Source organism: Cherax quadricarinatus, chromosome 87, assembly GCF_038502225.1.
Source record: "Cherax quadricarinatus isolate ZL_2023a chromosome 87, ASM3850222v1, whole genome shotgun sequence".
NCBI lineage: Eukaryota > Metazoa > Arthropoda > Malacostraca > Decapoda > Parastacidae > Cherax > Cherax quadricarinatus.
Window position 1 is genome coordinate 2,555,039 of NC_091378.1, and position 24,047 is coordinate 2,579,085.

The 24,047-nt window shown below is 39.4% G+C and overlaps 1 protein-coding gene across 13 annotated transcripts in view; it reads left to right on the forward strand.

The window, feature by feature from the left end:
• RhoGAP19D (Rho GTPase activating protein at 19D) overlaps positions 1–24,047 on the forward strand; it is a 475,555-nt gene that overhangs the window by 404,755 nt on the left and 46,753 nt on the right. For all 13 annotated transcript variants that reach the window (XM_053798572.2, XM_053798576.2, XM_053798573.2 and 10 more), the window contains 7 exons: positions 1,004–1,192; positions 2,880–3,030; positions 5,180–5,331; positions 6,238–6,410; positions 9,116–9,266; positions 19,941–20,156; positions 22,609–22,768. In XM_053798572.2, the coding sequence (XP_053654547.2) occupies positions 1,004–1,192; positions 2,880–3,030; positions 5,180–5,331; positions 6,238–6,410; positions 9,116–9,266; positions 19,941–20,156; positions 22,609–22,768 (1,192 nt within the window). The remainder of the gene's footprint in view (positions 1–1,003; positions 1,193–2,879; positions 3,031–5,179; positions 5,332–6,237; positions 6,411–9,115; positions 9,267–19,940; positions 20,157–22,608; positions 22,769–24,047) is intronic.

Sequence of the window (24,047 nt, forward strand, 5' to 3'; positions counted from 1 at the left end):
GGAACTTGTCGAATTTCCTTTTTAAGGGGAAGCTGGACAGATACCTAAAGTCGGTGCCGGATCATTCGGGCTGTGGTTCGTATGTTGTGTGCGGCCAGCAGTAACAGTCTCGTTGATCAGACCCTGATCCACTGGGAGGCCTGGTCATGGACCGGGACGCGGGGGCGTTGATCCGCGGAATATCCTCCAGGTAGACTCCAGGTAGGGGTTTGATGGTAATTCCCCTATGCACGATAGCAGGGGGTTGAAGAGTCGTGATCCCTTTACACTTAGTTCTCTTTTTGTGTACGATCTCATTACGCTCCTACTTTTCATTGTATCTTGCACCGTCTGCCAAGCTTCCATCCACGTGAAGTGATTTTGGTGTGTAGGTTTTGGACCAATTCCTCCAGAGTATTCCAGGTGTAGATTTTGACTGGTCTTCTGTTAAAACTGTCTACCCTACTTCTAACTCTCACAGTCGCCGTCTGGTTGAATCCTCCCTTATACACAACTTCCCTTTGTCTCTGTAGATGCCTTCCTTTCCCATTACATTGTAAAATGCTCCAAACTTCAGAACACTCGTGACTTAACCTGATTCTTTTTTTCCCTTTCTCCTTCTCTCCCTTTCCTCTTTCTCCTTTGGGTTTTCTTTCTTCTGCCTAGGGTGTTTGGTGCATTATTAATCCCCCCCTCTGTGTTCTTGTTCCTACCCTGTCTGGGCTCGTAGCTCCCTTGCAATGCTCCTCTTTCTTAGTCTTTGACTGAATCCACCACTACTACTGCTATCACCTCTCTTCTTCCTTTCCCACTCCCTCTTTTGCCCCATCCCTGTCTGCTGGCTCATGTATACTCCCTCCTCTCCTTTTTGTTAATGTGACTTTGTAAATGGTCCAAGTCGGACCGAAACGTCGTCGTAAGCTCCTATGTGCGGGTTATTTGTGTATTGTGTCTTATTCCATTCAGTAATGACCTTAATTTTAACTCGCCTGATTTATATTAAACAATGACATTGTCCTTGCAGACACCATTGGGAGTGGAGGAGCAGGTAACTCTGCGAGGTGCTGAGGTTGACGTTGCCAGTGACTACACCAAGAGACGAAATGTGCTGCGTCTGGCCACCCCTGGCGGCTCCCAGCTGCTGCTCCAGGCTGACACTCCACCAGAGATGTTGGCCTGGCTCTCCACCCTCCAGAATAATTGTGCCTTACAGGTAGGCCTAGGGCTTGTTTCCCAACCCAGGCTTGTTTCGTGCCGAATATGTAAAACCCAGATGCTCTCCGCTAACGTAAAAAATTTTAATTTTGCCCACGACTTACCTAACCCGAACTAAATATATATTAGATTTGTTTACAGTAATTTAATACTAAACAAACACAGTCAAATGTATTTTTTTCGTTAGGTTCAGAATGATTTTGGCGAAATTATTGCATACACAAATTTTCATATATGGCAAGATGAACGTTGCTATTTAAGCCAAGATAGCAAATTCTGCCTATTCACGACATATATATATATATATATATATATATATATATATATATATATATATATATATATATATATATATATATATATATATATATATATATATATATATATATATATATATATATATATCACACACACACACCTTCCCAAGAAACCTCAAAGGTTACCTGGTGCTGTGATCCTTAAGGGTTTAGCGCTCCGGTAATGTCATCTCTCCATCTCTTTCCTCCATCCATCCCCCTCTGCCACCTCAGTACCTCCTCTCCGTCTGCCCCCTCTCTACCTCCCTCCTCTCCCTATGCCCCTCTCTTCCTCCCTCCCACTCCCCAGGCCCAGGGGTTTCTTTTATCTTTTCATTATCTTTCACTCATCTTTAGCTAATTCTTAAATGATCCTTGTAAGTGATCCTTTATATGTTGAATCTACCACTTAAAATTTTTATCTTATTTATTCTGTCTTTGGTTTCCTATTTGTTAGAAAATTGTATGTGAATTTTCCCACTTATCCTGTTGTCGATGGTTGTGGTGGTGGATAAAAGTGGGGGTTATGATGATAGTGTTCCTGTTCTCTGTACAGGAGGGCCCCACTTATACAGCAGGTTAGGTTCTGGGGTACTGCTGTAAAGTGAAACATAGCCTTTTTTCACTTTCGAATGCATATAAAAGCCCAGTAACATGTTTACACTATCATATATTAAGTAAGTAACAGAGGTAGACCTGAAAAATGCATATACAGTACACACATTACTAACCTTAAAATATTTTTGTCCTTAGCTTATAGTGAGTGGTGAATATTTATTGTAGGAATTCTGAATAAATGAAGGATGGGTATAATTGAAAACTGCTGCATTAGCGAAACACTATAAAATGAAGCACTGTAAAGCTGGGCCTGCCTGTATAATCTTGTAAGCTTTCAGCAAAATATTCTTAATACACACTTTGTATGCTCCTGTAGTTAGCTTTTCCATGAACTGTTGAGAATTTAGGGTACTCAAGATTGTTTCCCTGGACGTGTTTGATAATTATTTTATCCCAGTTAATTCTCTGATTGTTTAAGTTGTATTTTGGCACAGTAGCTTTCGAGTTGGTTTTATTTTATATACAGTGATTCTGTACATTTACAAATGAACCATTATTTCCCAAACAGTAATTCCATGAATGTTCGTCTGATGTTTAGAGTTACTGTTCACAGTGCATTTTTTAACACACCAGCCATCTTCCACAAGGCAGGGTGATTTGAAAAAGAAGAAATGAGTTTTGCCTTTTCACATTTCATAATTTATACAGGAGGAGGGGTTACTACCCCCTTGTTCCAGCATTTTGGTCGCCTCTTACGACTCATGGCTTATGGAGGAAGGATTCTTCTCCACTTCCCCATGGAGTGTATCTATTTATATTGTTTTGTTTTAGGAAGGAGAAGCAGGCAGCAAGACCCCCATAAACAACAACAACATATCTCCACAATCCAGCAATAAAGCAATGAGGAAGCTGACATCTCTAAGAACACGCTCCCCCACTGGCCAGTCTCCATCAACAAAAGCACGCAAACCCAGTAGTGTTGGTGGGTACTTCATGTTAAGAACATGCATACGTTCTTAGATGTATTTTTCTTGATTTTATTACTCTTTAAATCTTGTACCATTTATTTTTTACAAAATGCTTTTAATTTCATAGATTTTTTTCAATATACCGGCCGTATCCCACCAAGGCAGGGCGACCCAAAAAGAAAAGTGAAAGTTTCTTTTTAAATTTAGTAATGTATATAGAAGAAGGGGTTTGATTTGTTATTAATTGCATTATTTTTAGTACAGTACTGTGTCTTTAACTCATTTTCAAACTACACTCTTTCATCTTTTCCTGAAAATAAGAAAAGGGGTATTGAAGATAAACACAAGATTGTTCTATCCTGCTAAGGAATTGTATTTGATAGTGACATGAAGGAAAAAAGGCGAGTGGTGTGTTGAGGTATATGTGGAGACAAAAAACGTTATCTATGGAGGCAAAGAAGGGAATGTATGAAAGTATAGTAGTACCAACACTCTTATATGGGTGTGAAGCTTGGGTTGTAAATGCTGCAGTGAGGAGGCAGTGGAGATGTCCTGTCTAAGGGCAATGTGTGGTGTAAATATGCAGAAAATTCAGTGTGGAAATTAGGAGGTGTGGAGCCAATAAAAGTATTAGTCAGAGGGCTGAAGAGGGGTTGTTGAGGTGGTTTGGTTATTTAGAGAGAATGGATCAAAGTAGAATGACATGGGGAGCATGTAAATCTGTAGGGGAAGGAAGGCGGGGTAGGGGTCGTCCTCGAAAAGGTTGGAGGGAGGGGGTAAAGGAGGTTTTGTGGGTGAGGGGCTTGGGCTTCCAGTAAGCGTGCGTGAGCGTGTTAGATAGGAGTGAATGGAGACGAATGGTATTTGGGACCTGACGAGCTGTTGGAGTGTGAGCAGGGTAATTATTTAGTGAAGGGATTCAGGGAAACCGGTTATTTTTATATAGCCAGACTTGAGTCCTGGAAATGGGAAGTACAATGCCTGCACTTTAAAGGAGGGGTTTGGGATATTGTCAGTTTGGAGGGATATGTTGTGTATCTTTATACGTATATGCTTATAAACTTGTATTCTGAGTACCTCTGCAAAAACAGTGATTATGTGTGAGTGTGGTGAAAGTGTTGAATGATGATGAAAGTATTTTCTTTTTGGGGATTTTCTTTCTTTTTGGGTCACCCTGCCTTGGTGGGAGATGGCTGACTTGTTAAAAAAAAAAATGAAATGTAGGATATTCAGATTTTGAGGCGTTCAAAACATCTTTGCATAATTTTCTTCATATGGTAGAAGTGGAGATGTCATGTCTGAGGGCAATGTGTGGTGTGAATATAATGCAGAGAATTCGTAGTTTGGAAGTTAGGAGGAGGTGCGGGATTACCAAAACTGTTGTCCAGAGGGCTGAGTAAGGGTTGTTGAGGTGGTTCGGACATGTAGAGAGAATGGAGCGAAACAGAGTGACTTCAAGAGTGTATCAGTCTGTAGTGGAAGGAAGGCGGGGTAGGGGTCGGCCTAGGAAAGGTTGGAGAGAGGGGGTAAAGGAGGTTTTGTGTGCGAGGGGCTTGGACTTCCAGCAGGCATGCGTGAGCGTGTTTGATAGGAGTGAATGGAGACAAATGGTTTTTAATACTTGACGTGCTGTTGGAGTGTGAGCAAAGTAACATTTATGAAGGGGTTCAGGGAAACCGGCAGGCCGGACTTGAGTCCTGGTGATGGGAAGTACAGTGCCTGCACTCTGAAGGAGGGGTGTTAATGTTGCAGTTTAAAAACTGTAGTGTAAAGCACCCTTCTGGCAAGACAGTGATGGAGTGAATGATGGTGAAAGTTTTTCTTTTTCGGGCCACCCTGCCTTGGTGGGAATCAGCCAGTGTGATAATAAAAAAATAAATGGTATTTTTTCTTTTTTCTTTCAATGCACCAGCCGTATCCCACTGAGGCAGGGCGGCCCAAAAAGAAAAACGAAGTTTCTCTTTATAAATTTAGTAATGTTTACAGGCGAAGGAGTTACTAGTCCCTTGCTCCTGGCATTTTAGTCACCTCTTATGACATGAATGGCTTATGGAGGAAGAATTCTGATGTGATATTTATATGATTTAATATTTAAGTTGAAATATAATGCTGTGTCCTAATGTTGGATTTTTTTCATTTTATTGACAGCATATGTTTTTTCAGAGAGCAATTCTTCACCAAAATCAAAAACGTGGAGAGGTCATTTAAAGAGGCCTTTTATGAAGAAAGTTCACAGTGGGTCTCCAGCTATCACTCCAACCATGCCACTGCCAGAGGGAGCGACCATTGGGGTCTGTCTAGAGGAGTGCCCTCCGGTAATATAATATTTCTAGCTATTTTGTATATGACCATTGTCCTCTGTAGTTGTACAGCAGGACTGCTGAAGGCAAAACCCATTATATTTATTATATATTGTGACTATACGTACTTACTTTTTAATATTGAACACTGGAAGAATACATGAGTAATGATGGGGGAGTTTTATCTGTATATTTTTGCAGAATTAAGAGCTGTTAATTATCTTGACTGATATTAGAATCTTAACTAGGAATTTTAATTTTGTAATCTTAACTGTGACCCAAAAAAGAAACACTCACCATCATTCATTCAGTTACTGTCTTGTTAGATGTTTCCTGACATCACAGTTCAGATGAGCCTCTGACTGCAACATCCTCACCCTTCCTTCAGAGTGCAGGCCTCTAATGCAAAATAGAGGACCTGTAACCCTAAGTAAATAAAATGGCTTCAAGGAAAAATCAAGACAATATATTGTAAGATATAGGTGCTGCTAAATGAGATTGTTAGGCATCAGAGATATAGATTGATAAGCTTATTAAGCCCTTGAGATGTGGGTAGAGAGAGACTGCAAAACACCAGAGATATAGTAAGATGAAGCGAAAAACAAAATGCTGCTTTATAATAATACAGTAATGTAAAGAATATACAAAATTTATACACAAATAACCTGTACATAGGAGACACTTATGACGATGTTTCGGTTCAACTTGAACCATTAATTAGTATGGAAATGTCATCGTAAGTTTCTCCTACATGTGGATTATTTATGTATTGTTCAGCCACGGTATTGTACCTTTTTGTTCTTTATAAAAAGTTTATATAGGTGTTATGATAAAAATGCACATTGAGAGATATCCATACAGCAGTTGCTTAATTTGTATAAATGTTCATTTGATTCCTCATTGCTTTATCTTTATTTACAGTCACTTGAGAACGAATACGTGCCACTGCTTGTTGCTCTGTGTATAAATGTAGTAGAAAGTCGAGGCTTGCAGACGCAAGGCATTTACCGCATTCCTGGTAACAAAGCAGCTGTCACCCACTTAAGTGAGATGATAAACAAAGATCCCAAATCAATTGACTATGATGATCCAAGGTAAGACTATAATATTTTTATACCATTATTTTGTGTACATTGCTTTGTAGAAAAAGTTGTGTAATATTACATTAGCTCAATTATGAATTTAGTCAGGCAAAGGAAGTTTAAAATTTTTGTTAAATTTGTCATCTGGACATCGTTGAATGAGACAGATTTAAACCATTTAAACATGTTAAAAAAAATTATTATTATTAATTTCACTTAAGTGTGAGTTTGGATACTGCATACTTGTAAGAATTACTATACCGTCATTCTTATCATGAAGAACTAGGACATTAACACAGGAGAAAAATTGACTCATTGAGTATTATGACTTTTAGTATGATTTATTTGAGTAATGCATATACAGTGGACCCCCGCCTTACAATATTATTTCATTCCAGAAGTCTGTTCGGGTGCCGTTATAGACCGAATTTGTTCCCATAAGGAATATTGTGAATTAGATTAGTTCGTTTCAGACCCCCAAAAATACACATACAAAAGCACTTACAAAAATTCACTTACATAATTGGTCGAGCTGGGAGCTGATCGTAAGGCGGGGGTCCACTGTACTATATGTAGGTAGTAGGTTGGTAAACAGCAACCACCCAGGGAGGTACTACCGTCCTGCCAAGTGAGTGTAAAACAAAAGCCTGTAATTGTTTTACATGATGGTAGGATTGCTGGTGTCTTTTTTTCTGTCTCATAAACATGCAAGATTTCAGGTACGTTTTGCTACTTCTACTTACACTTAGGCCACACTACACATACATGTACAAGCATATATATACACACTCCTCTGGGTTTTCTTCTATTTTCTTTCTAGTTCTTGTTTATTTCCTCTTATCTCCATGGGGAAGTGGAACAGAATTCTTCCTCTGTAAGCCATGCGTGTTATAAGAGGTGACTAAAATGCCGGGAGCAAGGGGCTAGTATCCCCTTCTCCTGTATAAATTACTAACTTTAAAAACAGAAATTTTCCTTTTTCTTTTTGGGCCACCCTGCCTTGGTGGGATATGGCCGGTTTGTTGAAAGAAGAATATACTATATGTAGATGAAAATGAATAATGAATAGAGAAAATAATAAACAATGGCAAAATCCAAGGATTTCAGAGGTAGGGTTAGGAAAAATATTTTTCAGTGACTTAAAAATGTAGAGTTGATGAAAGGTCTGCAAGAAGAGTACTGTAGAATTTTTTTTTAAACACTGGTCGTTTGCCACTGAGGCAGGGTGACCTGAAAAGGAAGAAACATTCTCATAGTTTTTTTTTTTTTTGACAATATGGGCATATCTCACTGAGGCAGGGTGATCTAAAAAGAAAAATGAAAGTTTTTCTTTTTACATTTAGTAATTTATACAAGTGAAGGGGGTTACTAGCCCCTTGTTCTCAGCATATTAGTTGCCTCTTACAATATTCGTGGTTTACGGAGGAAGGATCCTTCTCCACTTCCTCCTGGAGTACTGTACAATCATCCTCCAAATTTGCTGGGTTCCACATTTGCTAATCTTGATTATCTATTGGTTATACTGATGAAAAGTGAGCCAATGGATTCACTTATCCAACATTTTTTTCTGGCAGAATGCCTTTCCCACATCCAGGTCTGTTTTTTTTTTTTATCTGAAATAGAAGATGATCCCAGATCTCAAACAGAATTTGTTGTTCAGAATTACAGTATTTTTGTACTATTCACACTTTGTACTTTCACATGCCCTCTAGAAACACAACACTGTATAAATTTGTAGGAACATCTGTATACACAGGTGTAAAGTTGAAGGTGATGGAGCAATGAGACCTAATTACCTCCCATTCCTCAGTCACTGGATGACCCCTTACAGGTTTAGTATTTTCCCATCCATGGGATATTGGCAGTTTGGAGGGATATGTTGTGTATCTTTATATGTGTATGCTTCTAAACTATTGTATTCTGAGCACCTCTGCAAAAACAGTGATAATGTGCGAGTGTGGTGAAAGTGTTGAATGATGATGAAAGTATTTTCTTTTTGGGGATTTTCTTTCTTTTTTGGGTCACCCTGCCTCGGTGGGAGACGGCCGACTTGTTGAAAAAAAAAAAAAAAAAAATCTCCATTGAGAAGTGGAAAAGAATCTTTCATCCATAAGCCATACATGTCATAAGAGACCACTAAAATGCCAGGAGCAAGGGGCTAGTAACCCTCTTCTCCTGTATAAATTACTAAATGTAAAAAGAAGAAAAACTTTGGTTTCTTCTTTTTTCCGGTCACACTGCCTTAGTGGGAGACTGCTGTTGTGTTGTGTCTTTATACGTATATGCTTCTAAACTGTTGTGTTCTGAGCACCTCTGCAAAAACAGTGATTATGTGTGAGTGAGGTGAAAGTGTTGAATGATGATGCAAGTATTTTCTTTTTGGGAATTTTCTTTCTTTTTGGGTCACCCTGCCTCGGTGGGAGACTGCCGCTTGTTTAAAGAAATAATAATAATAAGGAGAGGGATTAGAAGGAAACCTTCATCCTGGAATGGGAGAAATGGAATATATACAAGTGAAAGGTTGAAGCCTTGAGGACAGTTGGTTACAATATGGTTGCACAGAAACTATTCTATTATGACTTACCAACTGCAGGTAATTTTCTGCTGGAAATTTAATGCTATCAATAGATCAGCTGTCAGCAGTTGAATACTAAAATTTTGCTTAACAGTCTACTATTTTTTCCCCAGTACCTGAATTACAATATTATTTATTGCAGATGGTGTGATGTAAATGTTATATCCAGTATGTTGAAGCAGTTCTTCCAGAAACTTCCTGATCCACTGTTTACAATTGAACTTTATCCGTTATTTATTGAGGCAAGCAAAGTTGAAGATCCCAGCCAAAGGATGGTGGAACTAAAGAAACTGGTGAGTTTCACAACTGATATTTTGTGTAATGTATAAATAGCTCTAATATTGAAAGTGAACATAGATAAAGTGTATGGTATGTCGAGGTATCTTTGGAGACAAAATTTTATCCATGGAGGCAAAGAGGGACTGTATGAATGTATACCTTTGATATGTACCTTTGAAGAATTTCGAGAGTATATTTACTCTCTGAGCCTGACCATGGGTCAGGCTCGTCTGGTGCTCGCCTGGTCAACCAGGCTGTTGCTGCTGGAGGCCTGCTACCCCACATATCCATCACAGCCTGGTTGATCTGGCACCTGGTGAAGATACTTGTCTAGTTTCCTCTTGAAGGCTTCAACACGTGTTCCAGCAGTGTTTCTGATATCTTCTGGTAAGATGTTGAAAAGTCTGGGACCCCGGATGTTGATACAGTGTTCCCTTATTGTCCCCACCGCACCCCTGCTCCTCACTGGGTTTATTTTACACTTCCTCCCATATCTCTCACTCCAGTATGTTGTTATGGCAGTGTGCAGATTTGGGACCAAGCCCTTAAGTACCTTCCAGGTATATATTATCATGTACCTCTCTCTCCTCTGCTCTAATGAGTACATGTTCAAGACTTGCAGGCATTCCCAGTAGTTTAGGTGCTTTACTGGCTCAATGTGAGCCATAAACAATCTCTGTATTTGTTCCAGCTCCAATATTTCTCCTGCCCTTTACAGGGCCGTCAGCACTGAGCAATATTCTAAGTGAGGGAGCACTAGCGATTTGAAGAGTGTCACCATTGGCATTGTTTCCCTTGTTTTGAAAGTTCTCAATACCCACCCCGTCATCTTCCTTGCTGTCGTGATCTTTGTCTTGTTATGGTCTTTAAAAGAAAGGTCCGCGGACATAATTATTCCTAGGTCTTTTACTTGTTCCTTACGGTGTATTTGGTGACCCTCTTGAGTTTTGTATATAGTGCTCCTTTTGAGTTCTTCATTCTTTCCATACCTAAGCAGCTGGAACTTATCACTGTTGAATGTCATGTTGTTTTCCACTGCCCACTGGAAAACCCTGTTTATGTCTTCCTGTACTTTTTCAGTGTCCTCTACCGTACTGACTTTCATGCTTATTTTAGTGTCATCTGGAAATGATGGTACAAAAGTGTGCCGGGTGTTTTTGTCTATGTCTGCTATGAGGATGAGGAACAGCAGAGGTGCCAGGACAGTTCCTTGGGGCACTGAGCTTTTGACCTCGCTGATGCAGGATCTTGCATGGGTGCAAAGCATGGGTTGTGAATGTTGCAGTGAGGAGGAGGCTAAAGGCAGTGGAGATGCCATGTCTGAGGGCAATGTGTGGTGTAAATATTATTAAGAGAATTTGTAGCATGGAGACTAGCAGGAGGTACGGTGTTACTAAAAGTATTATTCAGAGGGCTGAGGAGTGGTTTTGAGGTGGTTTGGTCATTTAGAGAGAATGGAGCAAAATAAGATGACTTGGAGGGGTATAAATCTGTGGTGGAGGGAAGGAGGGGTGGGGGTTAATCTAAAAGGATGGAAGGAGGGGTTAAAGGAGGTTTTTGTGTGAAAGGGGTTAGGATGTATAGGAGACATATGTGAGCGTATTGGATAGGAGTGAGTGGAGACAAATGGTTTTTGATGAGCTGTTGGAGTGAGCAAGATAAAATTTTGTGAAGGGATTCGGGGAAACCAGTCAGGTGGGAAGTATAGTGCCTGCACTCTATAGGAGGGGGTAGGGATATTTGCTGTTTAGAGGGACATCTGAACTGTTCTACCTGTACACCTCTGGCAAGGCAGTGATTTACCCTGCCTCATTGGGAGGTGGTCGGGAGTATTCCAGGTGGAATACTTGTTTCTGTTCTATAAAATTAATATATTATTTCATGTTTATATTAATCGTAGGTAGTAGGTTGATAGACAGCAACCACCCAGGGAGGTACTACTGTCCTGCCAAGTGAATGTAAAATAAAAGCCTGTAATTGTTTTCATGATGGCAGGATTGCTGATATCCATTTTTCTGTCTCATAAACATGCAAGATTTCAGGTACATCTTGCTGCTTCTACTTACACTTAGGTCACACTACATATACATTTTTTTTTTTTTTTTTTTTAACAAGTCGGCCGTCTCCCACACTTTCACCTCACTCACACATAATCACTGTTTTTGCAGAGGTGCTCAGAACATAACAGTTTAGAAGCATATACGTATAAAGATACACAACATATCCCTCCAAACTACTAATATCCCAAGCCCCTCCTTTAGAGTACAGGCATTGTACTTCCCATTTCCAGGACTCAAGTCCGGCTATATAAAAATAACCGGTTTCCCTGAATCCCTTCACTAAATATTACCCTGCTCACACTCCAACAGATCATCAGGTCCCAAATACCATTCGTCTCCATTCACTCCTATCGAACACGCTCATGCACGCCTGCTGGAAGTCCAAGCCCCTCTCCCTCAAAACCTCCCTTACCCCTTCCTTCCAACCTTTTCGAGGACGACTCCTACCCTGCCTTCCTTCCCCTACAGATTTAAATGCTCTTCATGTCATTCTACTTTGATCCATTCTCTCTAAATGACCAAACCACCTCAACAACCTCTCTTCAGCCCTCTGATTAATACTTTTATTAACTCCACACCTCCTAATTTCCACACTCCGAATTTTCTGCATAATATTTACACCACACATTGCCCTTAGACAGGACATCTCCACTGCCTCCAACCATCTCCTCGCTGCTGCATTTACCACCCAAGCTTCACACTCATATAAGAGTGTTGGTACTACTATACTTTCATACATTCCCTTCTTTGCCTCCATAGATAACTTTTTTGTCTCCACATATACCTCAACGCACCACTCGCCTTTTTTTCTCATCAATTCTATGATTAACCTCATCCTTCATAAATCCATCCACCAACATGTCAACTCCCAAGTATCTGAAAACATTCACTTCTTCCATACTCCTCCTCCCCAATTTGATATCCAATTTTTATTTATCTAAATCATTTGATACCCTCATCACCTTACTCTTTTCTATGTTCACTTTCAACTTTCTACCTTTACACACACTCCCAAACTCATCCACTAACCTTTGCAGTTTTTCTTTAGAATCTCCCATGAGCACAGTATCATCAGCAAAAAGCAACTGTGTCAATTCCCATTTTGTATTTGATCCCCCATAATTTAATCCCACCCCTCTCCCGAACACCCTAGCATTTACTTCTTTTACAACCCTATCTATAAATATATTAAACAACCATGGTGACATTACACATCCCTGTCTAAGTCCTACTTTTACTGGGAAGTAGTCTCCCTCTCTTCTACACACCCTAACCTGAGCCTCACTATCCTCATAAAAACTCTTTACAGCATTTAGTAACTTACCACCTATTTCATATACATGTACTTGCAACATCTGCCACATTGCTCCCCTATCCACTCTATCATATGCCTTTTCTAAATCCATAAATGCAATAAAAACTTCCCTACCTTTATCTTAATACTGTTCACATATACATGTATGCTTCAATGTAAACACTTGATCTACACATCCCCTACCCACTCTGAAACCTCCTTGCTCATCCACAATTCTACGTTCTGTCTTACCTCTAATTCTTTCAATTGTAACCCTACCGTACACTTTTCCTGGTATACTCAGTAAACTTATTCCTCTATAATTTTTGCAATCTCTCTTGTCCCCTTCCCTTTATATAAAGGGACTATACATGCTCTCTGCCAATCCCTAGGTACCTTCCCCTCTTTCATACATTTATTAAACAAAAGTACCAACCACTCCAACACTATATCACTCCTTGCTTTTAACGTTTCTGTCATGATCCCGTCAGTTCCAGCTGCTTTACCCCGTTTCATTTTACATAATGCCTCACGCACCTCCCCCACACTCACATCCTGTTCCTAAAAGATGGTATACCTCCCTGGCCAGTGCATGAAATTACTGCTTCCCTTTCTTCGTCGACATTTAAAAGTTCCTCAAAGTATTCTCGCCATCTACCCAAAACCTTCATCTCCCCATCTACTAACTCCCCTACTCTGTTTTTAACTGACAAATCCATTTGTTCTCTAGGCTTTCTTAACTTGTTTAACTCACTCTAAAAAATTTTCTTCTTTTCATTAAAATTTCTTGACACTGCCTCTCCCACTCTATCATCTGCTCTCCTTTTGCACTCTCTTCAACTTTTTTTACTCTCCATATACTCTACTCTTCTTATAGCACTTCTGCTTTGTAAAAACCTCTCATAAGCTAACTTTTTCTCTTTTATCACACCCTTTACTGCATCATTCCACCAATCACTCCTTCCTCTTGCAACCACCCTCCTATAACCACAAACTTCTGCCCCACATTCTAATACTGCATTTTTAAAACTATTCCAACCCTCTTCAACCCCCCCACTACTCATACTTGCACCAGTCCGCCTTTCTGCCAATAGTTGCTTATGTGGAAAATTGCATTTATCTGAATGTAACTCATTATATACATAACAGAAAATGATAACAAAGATAATTATTATTTATCAGAGTTACATAGACAAGTAGAAATTTGGGACACCTAGGTCGCAAAAATGTCCCCCTTCTATACCTACCACTGTCATATCCACAAGTTGCTCTGGACCTATTAATTAAATGAATTATACATACACCAGGAATACTGGTAAATATATAAATTCGTGGACTGTATATTAAAAATAATAAATGGTTATATATATACACAATTACATAACAGAAGGAAAATATATCTTAATATCACTCACCAATTTGACTGGATATTAAGTTGTATCATACTCAGAAAAACCTCACTAACTAAATTTATGAAAACACTGGCCAGAATTATACACAAATCTAGAGAGCTTATCTGAGGTTCCTGGAGCTGTCTTGTCCAGTTGTCTGATATCTCAAGTTATGCAGAAATGCATGTCTAACAATTTCGCCTCCTATTTGAGAGGTGTCAGCCCAATTTTAACCTCTAGAGCACAAAAATTGCTTCCCATTACACTAACGTTGTATCCAATTCAAAACCAAGATGGCGAGTCTCTACTTTTTTTCAATAACATACTTCTTTTAAAAATACAATATAGGGCATCTATTTACCTATAAATTACCGTGTTTCCGGAAAATATATACAGTATTTTCCACAGCTTATACATCACCTGAACTTCCTCCTCCCTTAGTTTATACACTTTCACCTCCCTCTTGCTTGTTGTACCCATTTTCCTCTTTTCCCATCTACCTCTTACTCTAACTGTAGCTACAACTAAATAATGATCCGATAGATCAGTTGCCCCCTCTATAAACGTGTACATCCTGGAGCCTACCCATCAACCTTTTATCCACCAATACATAATCTAACAAACTACTTTCATTACGTGCTATATCATACCTTGTATATTTATTCATCCTCTTCTTCATAAAATATGTATTACTTATTACCAAACCTCTTTCTACACATAGCTCAGTTAAAGGCTCCCCATTTTCATTTACCCCTGGCACCCCAAATTTACCTTCTACTCCCTCCACAATATTTTTGCCCACTTCAGCATTGAAATTCCGAACCACCATTACTCTCACACTTGGTTCAAAACTCCCCACGCATTCACTTGACATTTCCCAAAATCTCTCTCCTCTACACTTCTCTCTTCTCCAGGTGCATATACGTTTACTATAACCCACTTTTTCACATCCAACCTTTATTTTACTCTACATAATCCTTTAATTAATACATTTATAGTCCCTCTTTTCCTGCCATAACTTATTATTGCTACTCCTTCTTTAGCTCTAACTCTATTTGAAACCCCTGACCTAATCCCGTTTATTCCTCTCCACTGAAACTTTCCCACCCCCTTCAGCTTTTTCACTTAAACCCAGGACATCCAGCTTCTTCTCATTCATAACATCCACAATCATCTCTTTCTTATTATTTACACAACATCCATGCACATTCAGACTTCCCACTTTGACAATTTTCTTCTTATTATTCTTTTTAGTAATCTTTACAGGAAAAGGGGTTACTAGCCCATTGTTCCCGGCATTTTAGTTGACTTTTACAACACGCATGGCTTACGGAGGAAAGATTCTTATTCCACTTCCCCATGGATATAAAAGGAAAAGTAATAAGATGAAGAACTATTAAGATAAAATCAAAGAAAACTCAGATGAGTGTATATAAATAAACATGTACATGTATGTGTAGTGTGACCTAGGTGTAAGTAGAAGTAGCAAGACATACCTGTAATCTTGCATATTTATGAGACTGACAAAAGACACCAGCAATCCTACCATCATGCAAAACAATTACAGGCTTTCGTTTCACACTCGCTTGGCAGGACGGTAGTACCTCCCTGGGTGGTTGCTGTCTACCAACCTACTACCTACATGTCTTCTTTCTTTCAACACACCGCCCGTATCCCACTGAGGCGGGGTGGCCCAAAAGGAGAAACGAAAGTTTCTCCTTGTACATTTAGTAATATGTACAGGAAAAGGGGTTACTAGCCCCTTGCTCCCGGCATTTTATTTGCCTCTTACAACACGCATGGCTTACGGAGGAAGAATTCTGTTCCACTTTCCCACGGAGATGAGAGGAAATAAACAAGAACAAGAACTAGAAAGACAATAGCAGAATACCCAGAGGGGTGTGTGTATATATATATATATACAGTGGAACCTCAACCAGCGATATTAATCTGTTCCTGAGAGCTCATCGTTAATCGAAATAATCGTTAGTCAAGTTAATTTTCCCCATAAGAAATAATGGAAATCAAATTAATCTGTGCAAGACACCCCAAAGTATTGAAAAAAAAAAATTTTTACCACATGAAATATTAATTTTAATACACACAAACTGAAGAAGACATGCACAGTTACATGACACTTACCTTTATTGAAGATCTGGTGATGATTGATGGGATGGGAGGAGGGGAGACCGTTGATCTTCTTAGTGTTTAGAAGGGGAATCCCCTTCCATTAGCACTTGTGGTAGCAAGTCTTTTTCTGGGGTTACTTCCCCTGTTCTTTTAATGCCACTAGGACCAGCTTCAGAGTCACTGGACTTCTGTAGCACAACATATCTGTCTATAGATACCTGTACCTCTCGTTCCTTTATGACTTTCCTAAAGTGGTTCACAACATTGTCAGTGTACAGGTTGCCAACACGGCTTGCAGTAGCTGTGTCAGGGTGATTTTCATCAAAAAAGGTTTGCACTTCAAGCCACTTTGCACACATTTCATTAATCTTAGAAGTAGGCAACTTCTTCAATTTCTCTATCCCCTCCTCCGAAGCAGTTTCCTCAGGTCTGCTCTCTTGTTGTTCAAGATGATCTAGCAGCTCATCAGTGGTTAGTTCTTCATTGTCCTTCTCCACCAGCTCTTCCACATCCTCCCCACTAACCTCCAACCCCAAGGACTTCCCCAGTGCCACAATGGATTCCTCAACTTCACAATCCCTTTTGTCTACACATTCTGGCCACAGTTTTTTCCAAGCAGAGTTCAAGGTCCTCTTAGTCACTTCCTCCTCCAAGCCTTACCTATAATGTTTACACAATTGAGGATGGTAAAATGATCTTTCCAAAACTCTCTTAGAGTCAGTTGAGTTTCTGAGGTCACTACAAAGCACCTTTCAAACATAGCTTTTGTGTACAGTTTCTTGAAGTTGGAAATGACCTGCTGGTCCATGGGCTGCAGGAGAGGAGTGGTATTAGGAGGCAAAAACTTCACCTTAATGAAGCTCATGTCCCTAGAAAGTCGCTCTGCCAAGTCTGAAGGATGACCAGGAGCATTGTCTAATACCAGGAGGCACTTAAGGTCTAATTTCTTTTCAATTAGGTAATTTTTCACATTGGGGGCAAATGCATAGCGTAACCAGTCAAAGAAAAAGTCCCTAGTGACCCATGCCTTACTGTTTGCCCTCCACAGCACACACAAATTAGCCTTGACGACATTGTTTTTCCTGAACACCCTGGGAGTTTCAGAGTGATACACCAATAAAGGCTTCACTTTGCAATCACCACTAGCATTGGCACACATCAACAGAGTAAGCCTGTCTTTCATAGGCTTATGTCCTGGGAGTGCCTTTTCCTCCTGAGTAATGTACGTCCTGCTTGGCATTTTCTTCCAAAACAGGCCTGTTTCGTCACAATTAAACACTTGTTCAGGTTTCAGTCCTTCACTGTCTATGTACTCCTTGAATTCCTGCACATATTTTTCAGCCGCTTTGTGGTCTGAACTGGCAGCCTCACCATGCCTTATCACACTATGAATGCCACTACGCTTCTTAAATCTCTCAAACCAACCTTTGCTGGCCTTAAATTCACTCACATCAATAGTTGCTGCCATTTTTTTAATTAAATCGTCATGCAACTTCCTAGCCTTTTCACATATGATCGCTTGAGAGATGCTATCTCCTGCTATCTGTTTCCCGTTTATCCACACCAATAAGAGTCTCTCAACATCTTCTACCGCTTGTGATCTCAGTTTCAAAAACATAGTTGCACCTTTGGCAAGAACAGCTTCCTTGATTGCCGTTTTCTTGCCCACAATAGTAGCGATGGTTGATTGGGGTTTATTATACAACCTGACCAGCTCAGAGACACGCACTCCACTTTCATACTTAGCAATGATTTCTTTCTTCATCTCCATAGTAATTCTCACCCTTTTTGCTGTAGGGTTGGCACTAGAAGCTTTCTTGGAGCCCATGGTGACTTATTTTGCAGGTGCAATCACTACAAAGGCTGTGATAATATGAAATGTTCCAGTTGTATGTTTGGAAGCGACTGCGGTGGCTGGCTTGTAAACACTGGCACCCACGGGACAAGTGAGGCGGGCTCAGGCCAAAGTGGACGTGTCTCGTACGGAACGAATAGCGCTGGTCGGGTTTTTAAGCGCTAGTCGAGGCAAAATTTTTGCGTTAAAATGTATCGCTAGTCAGATTTATCATTAATCGATGCCATCGCTGGTTGAGGGTCCACTGTACGTATATGCTTTTACACGTATGTGTAGTGTGACCTAAGTGTAAGTAGAAGTAGCAAGACATACCTGTAATCTTGCATATTTATGAGATAGACAAAAGACACCAGCAATCCTACCATCTTGCAAAACAATTACAGGCTTTCGGTTCTCACTCACTTGGCAGGACGGTATTACCCCCCTGGGTGGTTGCTGTCTACCAGCCTACTACCTACATGTACAAGCATATACAGTGGACCCCTGCCTTACGATATTAATCCGTTCCTGAGAGCTCATCGTAAGCCGAAATTATCGTAAGGTGAATTAATTTTCCCCATAAGAAATAATGGAAATCAAATTAATCCGTGCAAGACACCCCAAAGTATGAAAAAAAAAAATTTTTACTACATGAAATATTAATTTTAATACACACAAACTGAAGAAGACATGCACAATTACTACTGTACTAAGAATAGAATACATGACACTTACCTTTATTGAAGATCTGGTGATGATTGATGGGATGGGAGGAGGGGAGAGTGTGGAAGTTATTGTTTAGAAGGGAAATCCCCTTCCATTAGGACTTGAGGTAACAAGTCCTTTTCCAGGGTTACTTCCCTTCTTCTTTTAATGCCACTAGAACCAGCTTGAGAGTCGCTGGACCTCTGTCGCACAACAAATCTGTCCATAGAGGTCTGTACCTCCCATTCCTTAAAGATTTGCCTAAAATGGGCCACAACATTGTCATTGTAATAGTCACCAGCACGGCTTGCAATAGCTGGGTTAGGGTGATTTTCATCCATAAAAGTTTGCACTTAAACCCACTTTGCACACATTTCCTTAATCTTTAAAGTAGGCACAATGGATTCCACAACTGTCATAGGCTTCTCAGAGTTAGCCCCAAACCCTTCAAAATCTTTCTTAATTTCCATATTAATTCTCACCTTATTTACCACAGGGTTGGCACTAGAAGCTTTCTTGGGGCCCATGGTAACTTATTTTGCAGTTACAAGCACAAAAAACACTGGGATAAGGTGAAATGTACCGAATGTATGCGTGGATGCGACCGCACTGGCTGGCTTGTAAACACTGGGACGCGTCCCGGACGAATCACGTAAGGCGAGGCAAAATTTTTGTGTTAAAATGTATCGTATGGCGGATTTAACATAACGCGATGCCATCGTAAGGCGGGGGTCTACTGTATATATACACACCCCTCTGGGTTTTCTTCTATTTTCTAACTAGCTCTTGTTCTTGTTTATTTCCTCTTATCTCCATGGGGAAGTGGAACAGAATTCTTCCTCCATAAGCCATGCGTGTTGTAGGAGGCGATTAATATGCCGGGAGCAAGGGGCTAGTAACCCCTTCTCCTATATTAATTACTAAATTTAAAAAGAGAAACTTTCGTTTTTTTTTTGGGCCACCCTGCCTCGGTGGGATACGGCAGGTGCATTGAAAGAAGAAAGAAAGTTTACATTAATTGTTCTTCTATAAGATTTTACATGTTAAAATTGGTTTAAAATCTGTTGTGTTGCTGTCTCCATGTGGGTTATTATTTAGTATTTAAGGCTCTATAAATAGAAGTGGAATCATGCTGGAGAATTTTAACTGACCAGGTCTGCTTGATTCCTGAGATATGATATGGATCTCACTTGTTATAAATGTATTTAGTGATCGATGTAGTTTTAGGTTGTTTTTTTTTATGTCAATATACTGAAGTCTTATGTTTGTTCCAGGTTCAAGAACTGCCATATCACCACTATGAGACCCTGCGATTCTTAATAACGCACTTAAACAATATCGTCACCCACTCTGACATGAATAAGATGGACGTTCGTAACCTTGCTATTGTCTTTGGACCAACACTTGTTCGCTCAGGGGATGATAATATGGTCACAATGGTTACTGATATGTCTCATCAGTGTCGTATTGTTGAAACACTTATTAGTCAGGTATGATTTAAAAATATATTTTTCATTTATTCATCTACTTATTTTTATTCATCTGCAGTATGTTATGTACGAAAGAGGTTTTTCCACTTTTTAGTGTACAGTACGTCCTCGCATAATGTCATTGATAGGTTCTTGGAAACTGTGACTTTAAGCAAAGTGACGTATAATGAAACCACACCTCGCTGTCCACCGCCAAACGTCTTTAAAACTTCTGGTTTTGTTTATAATGTCACGCTATTCTGTTTTTTGTGGCTACAGATTATTATTGAAAGAATTAGAGGTAAGACAGAGAGCAGGATTGCAGATGAACAAGGAGGCTTTAGAATGGGTAAGGGATGTGTAGATCATGTGTTTACATTGAAACATAGTATTTATATAAAGGTAGGGAAGTTTTCATTGCATATAGTATGGATTTAGAAAAGGCATGTGATAGAGTGGATAGGGGAGCAATGTGGCAGATATTGCAAGTGTATGGAATAAGTGGTAAGTTACTTAATGCTATAAAGAGTTTTTATGAGGATAGTGAGGCTCAGGTTAGGGTGTGTAGGAGAGAGGGAGATTACTTACCAGTAAAAGTAGGCCTTAGACAGGGATGTGTGATGTCACCATTGTTGTTTAGCATATTTATAGATAGGGTTGTAAAAGAAGTAAATGCTAGGGTGTTAGGGAGAGGGGTTGGATTACATTATGGCATATCAAATACAAAATAGGAGTTGACACGGTTACTTTTTGCTGATGATACTGTGCTTTTGGGAGATTCTAAAGAAAAGTTGCAAAGGTTAGTGGATGAGTTTGGGAGGGTGTGTAAAGGTAGAAAGTTGAAAGTGAACAGAGATAAGAGGAAGGTGATGGGGGTATCAAACAGTTAAGATAAAGAAAAATAGATATCACATTGGAGAGAGGGAGTATGGAAGAAGTGAATGTTTTCAGATATTTGGGAGTTGACTTGTCAGCTGATGGATTTATGAAAAATGAAGCTAACCATAGAAATGATGGAGGAAAAAAGGTGAGTGATGCATCGAGGTATCTGTTGAGACAAAAAACTGTTATCCATGGAGGCAAAGGAGAGAATGCACGAGAGTATAGTGGTACCAACACTTATATGAGTGTGAAGCTTGGGTTGTCAATGCTGCAGCGGGGAGGTGGCTGGAGGCAGTGGAGATGTCCTGTCTAAGGGCAGTGTGTGGTGTGCGTATTATGCAGAGAATTCAGAGTGTGGAAATTAGGAGGAGGTGTGGGGTTACTGAAAATATTAGTCAGTGGGCTGAAGAGGGGTTGTTGAAGTAGTTTGATCATTTAGAGAGAATGGAACACAGTAGAATGACTTGGAAGCATATAAATGTGTAGGGGAAGGAAGGCGGGGTAGAGGTCGTCCTTGAAAAGTTGGAGGGAGGGTGTAAAGGAGGTTTTGTGGGCAAGGGGCTTGGACTTCCAGCAAGCGTGCATGAGTGTGTTAGGTGGGAGTGAATGGAGACGAATGTTTTTTGGGACCTGGCAAGTTGTTGGAGCGTGATCAGGGTAATATTTTGTGAAAGGATTCTGGGAAACCGATTAGCTAGACTTGAGTCCTGGAAATGGGAAGTACAATGCCTGCACTTTCAAGGAGGGTTTTGGGATATTGGCATTTTGGAGGGACGTCTAAGCTGTTGTATCTGAGCGCCTCTGCAAAGACATTGATTATGTATGAGAAATGGTGAAGGTCTTTTTTTCCCTTTCTGTTTGGGTTTTTCTTTCTTTTTGGGTTACCATGCCTCAATGAGAAATGCCCAATGTGTTAAAAAAAAAAAATAAGATATCAGGGGTGCACAGTGCACCTTTATCACTCATTGTAATAGGGTTAATCAAGGAATAAATGTTTGCACAGCATAAATTATAAGGAGCACCTTCTACCACCATGCAGCTTAAAAATAAATATTGCGGGCTCACTGAGTGCTTTTGTACCGCAGTGTTTATTGTCGTGCATTTGTATGAGTATTGTATTCTTTACAAATTTAAATTTTACAATAATCCTTATTCATTGTATTCATTTGATTTTTTCTCATCAACCTTATACAGTAAATCCTTGACTTAATAAACATTGGGAACCTCCTGAATTGTGTGTAATATTCATAATACAGGAAGTCTACAATCTATGAATGCATTGGGGACCTTCTTAATGATATAATAATGATATTTTACACAATAATGATATAATAATGATATTATACACAGTACAGAAGATTTTCAATGTGTTTGTAAGTTGAGAACTTACTGTAACAAAATGAAGTTCAACAAAACAATGTTACTCAAGGACATGCTGTATTTTTATCAGAAAAGTGAGATAATGTTTTAAATTCCTGCTAGACACTTCATTCTTCCAAGAAGTGTATCATGTATTTTATATGACACGTTATTGCTGCTAATTATTATTATTTGGCACAGAAATTTAGTATGTGTTTGGCTTCCCTAACAGGCAGCGTGGTTCTTCAGCGAAGATGATGGAGATGAAATAATACCACCAGTTTCCAATCAGTCGGTTATCCATAGTCCTTCAGGTGAATCTGTGCCTCCCTCAGATACTGACACTCCTTCCAGCCAAGCTCTTCTTCTTCATAATATTCAAAAGGTTGAAGGTAAGAATCTTGCAAAAAATGTCTAGGAGTACAGGAGGCCCTACACATACAGCACCTCTTTTCGGTGTTCCATGTTTTTGTTGGCTTTCAGTTGAGCTGTTCCACTCACCGGTGGTTGGAACATAACAAACAACGACTCAGTTTGAAGCCAACGAAAACATGGAACACCGAAAAGAAGGTGCTGTATATGTGGGGCCCTCCTGTATACAATAGACCATTTCATTATATCAAATGGGGTTTAAAATACTATAATGGTTGCTTTCCTGTTTTCTCCAGTAATATGGGAGGGGAGGAAAGGAAATCAAGCCACAAATCTCATTTATGTGCATCTTCAACTTGAATAACCTTAGTAACAGTAGTTTGCTCTCAAACTTGCTAAAACACTCCATCATTCTTTACTTTGAATATTGAACTAAGTCATCAGGTGAGTCCTATTGCTTACTGTACATTGTCTTGCCTCATTCAGAAATGCTTTAAGTATACCTGACCCAGCAAAAACTGTAACACATCTTTCCTTTAAAAGCTCATTCATTACATCTTGACATGGATTTTTGGTATTGCCCTTTGCCTTTTACATACTATACTATCAGTTTTTTCGAACTTGCTTTCCACCTTTTAATATCTTCTCATTTTGTGTGACTTACACCACCTTATCCACGTTTTTCTTTTCTCATTTGTCTTTTAATTATAACTAATGTATCTTTAATAATTAACCGTGTTACTTTTGGGAATTATATTTCTTTGGAATGATGTCTTCATATAGTATCCTTCCCAGATGTATCTGATGTCTTGCGGTCATAGTGTTTAAAAGGAGCACTTGTAAATATTAGCCAAAGCATTGCATTTTCTGGTCTGGGTGTCACATAAATGAAGCAGATGATATTTACTTACAGTGCGAAACAAGAATGTGTGGAAAGAATGAGGACTGCCTCGGCAAGCATACATGAGTAGGAAAGTAGAAGGAAAGATACAGCAAGGACAAGAAGGCACAAGTAAGGGGAAAATTGAAGATAAAGAATGAGAAATTATTCATTGACTAGACAGTTTGGTGATAGAGAAAATGCATCATACTACACAGTGATGGGAATAAATCACTATAAAATGCATGACTACAGAATTGAAAAAATGCCAGTTAAAAAAAAAAGACAATTGCTTTCATGTAGAGTATTCATACACATCTTTGAGGCTTCTCCAAAGATGTATGAAAAACACATTAAAGTATTCAGTTTTTTTTTTTTTTTTTTTTTTTACTATGGTATATTTTCACATGTAGTGATGT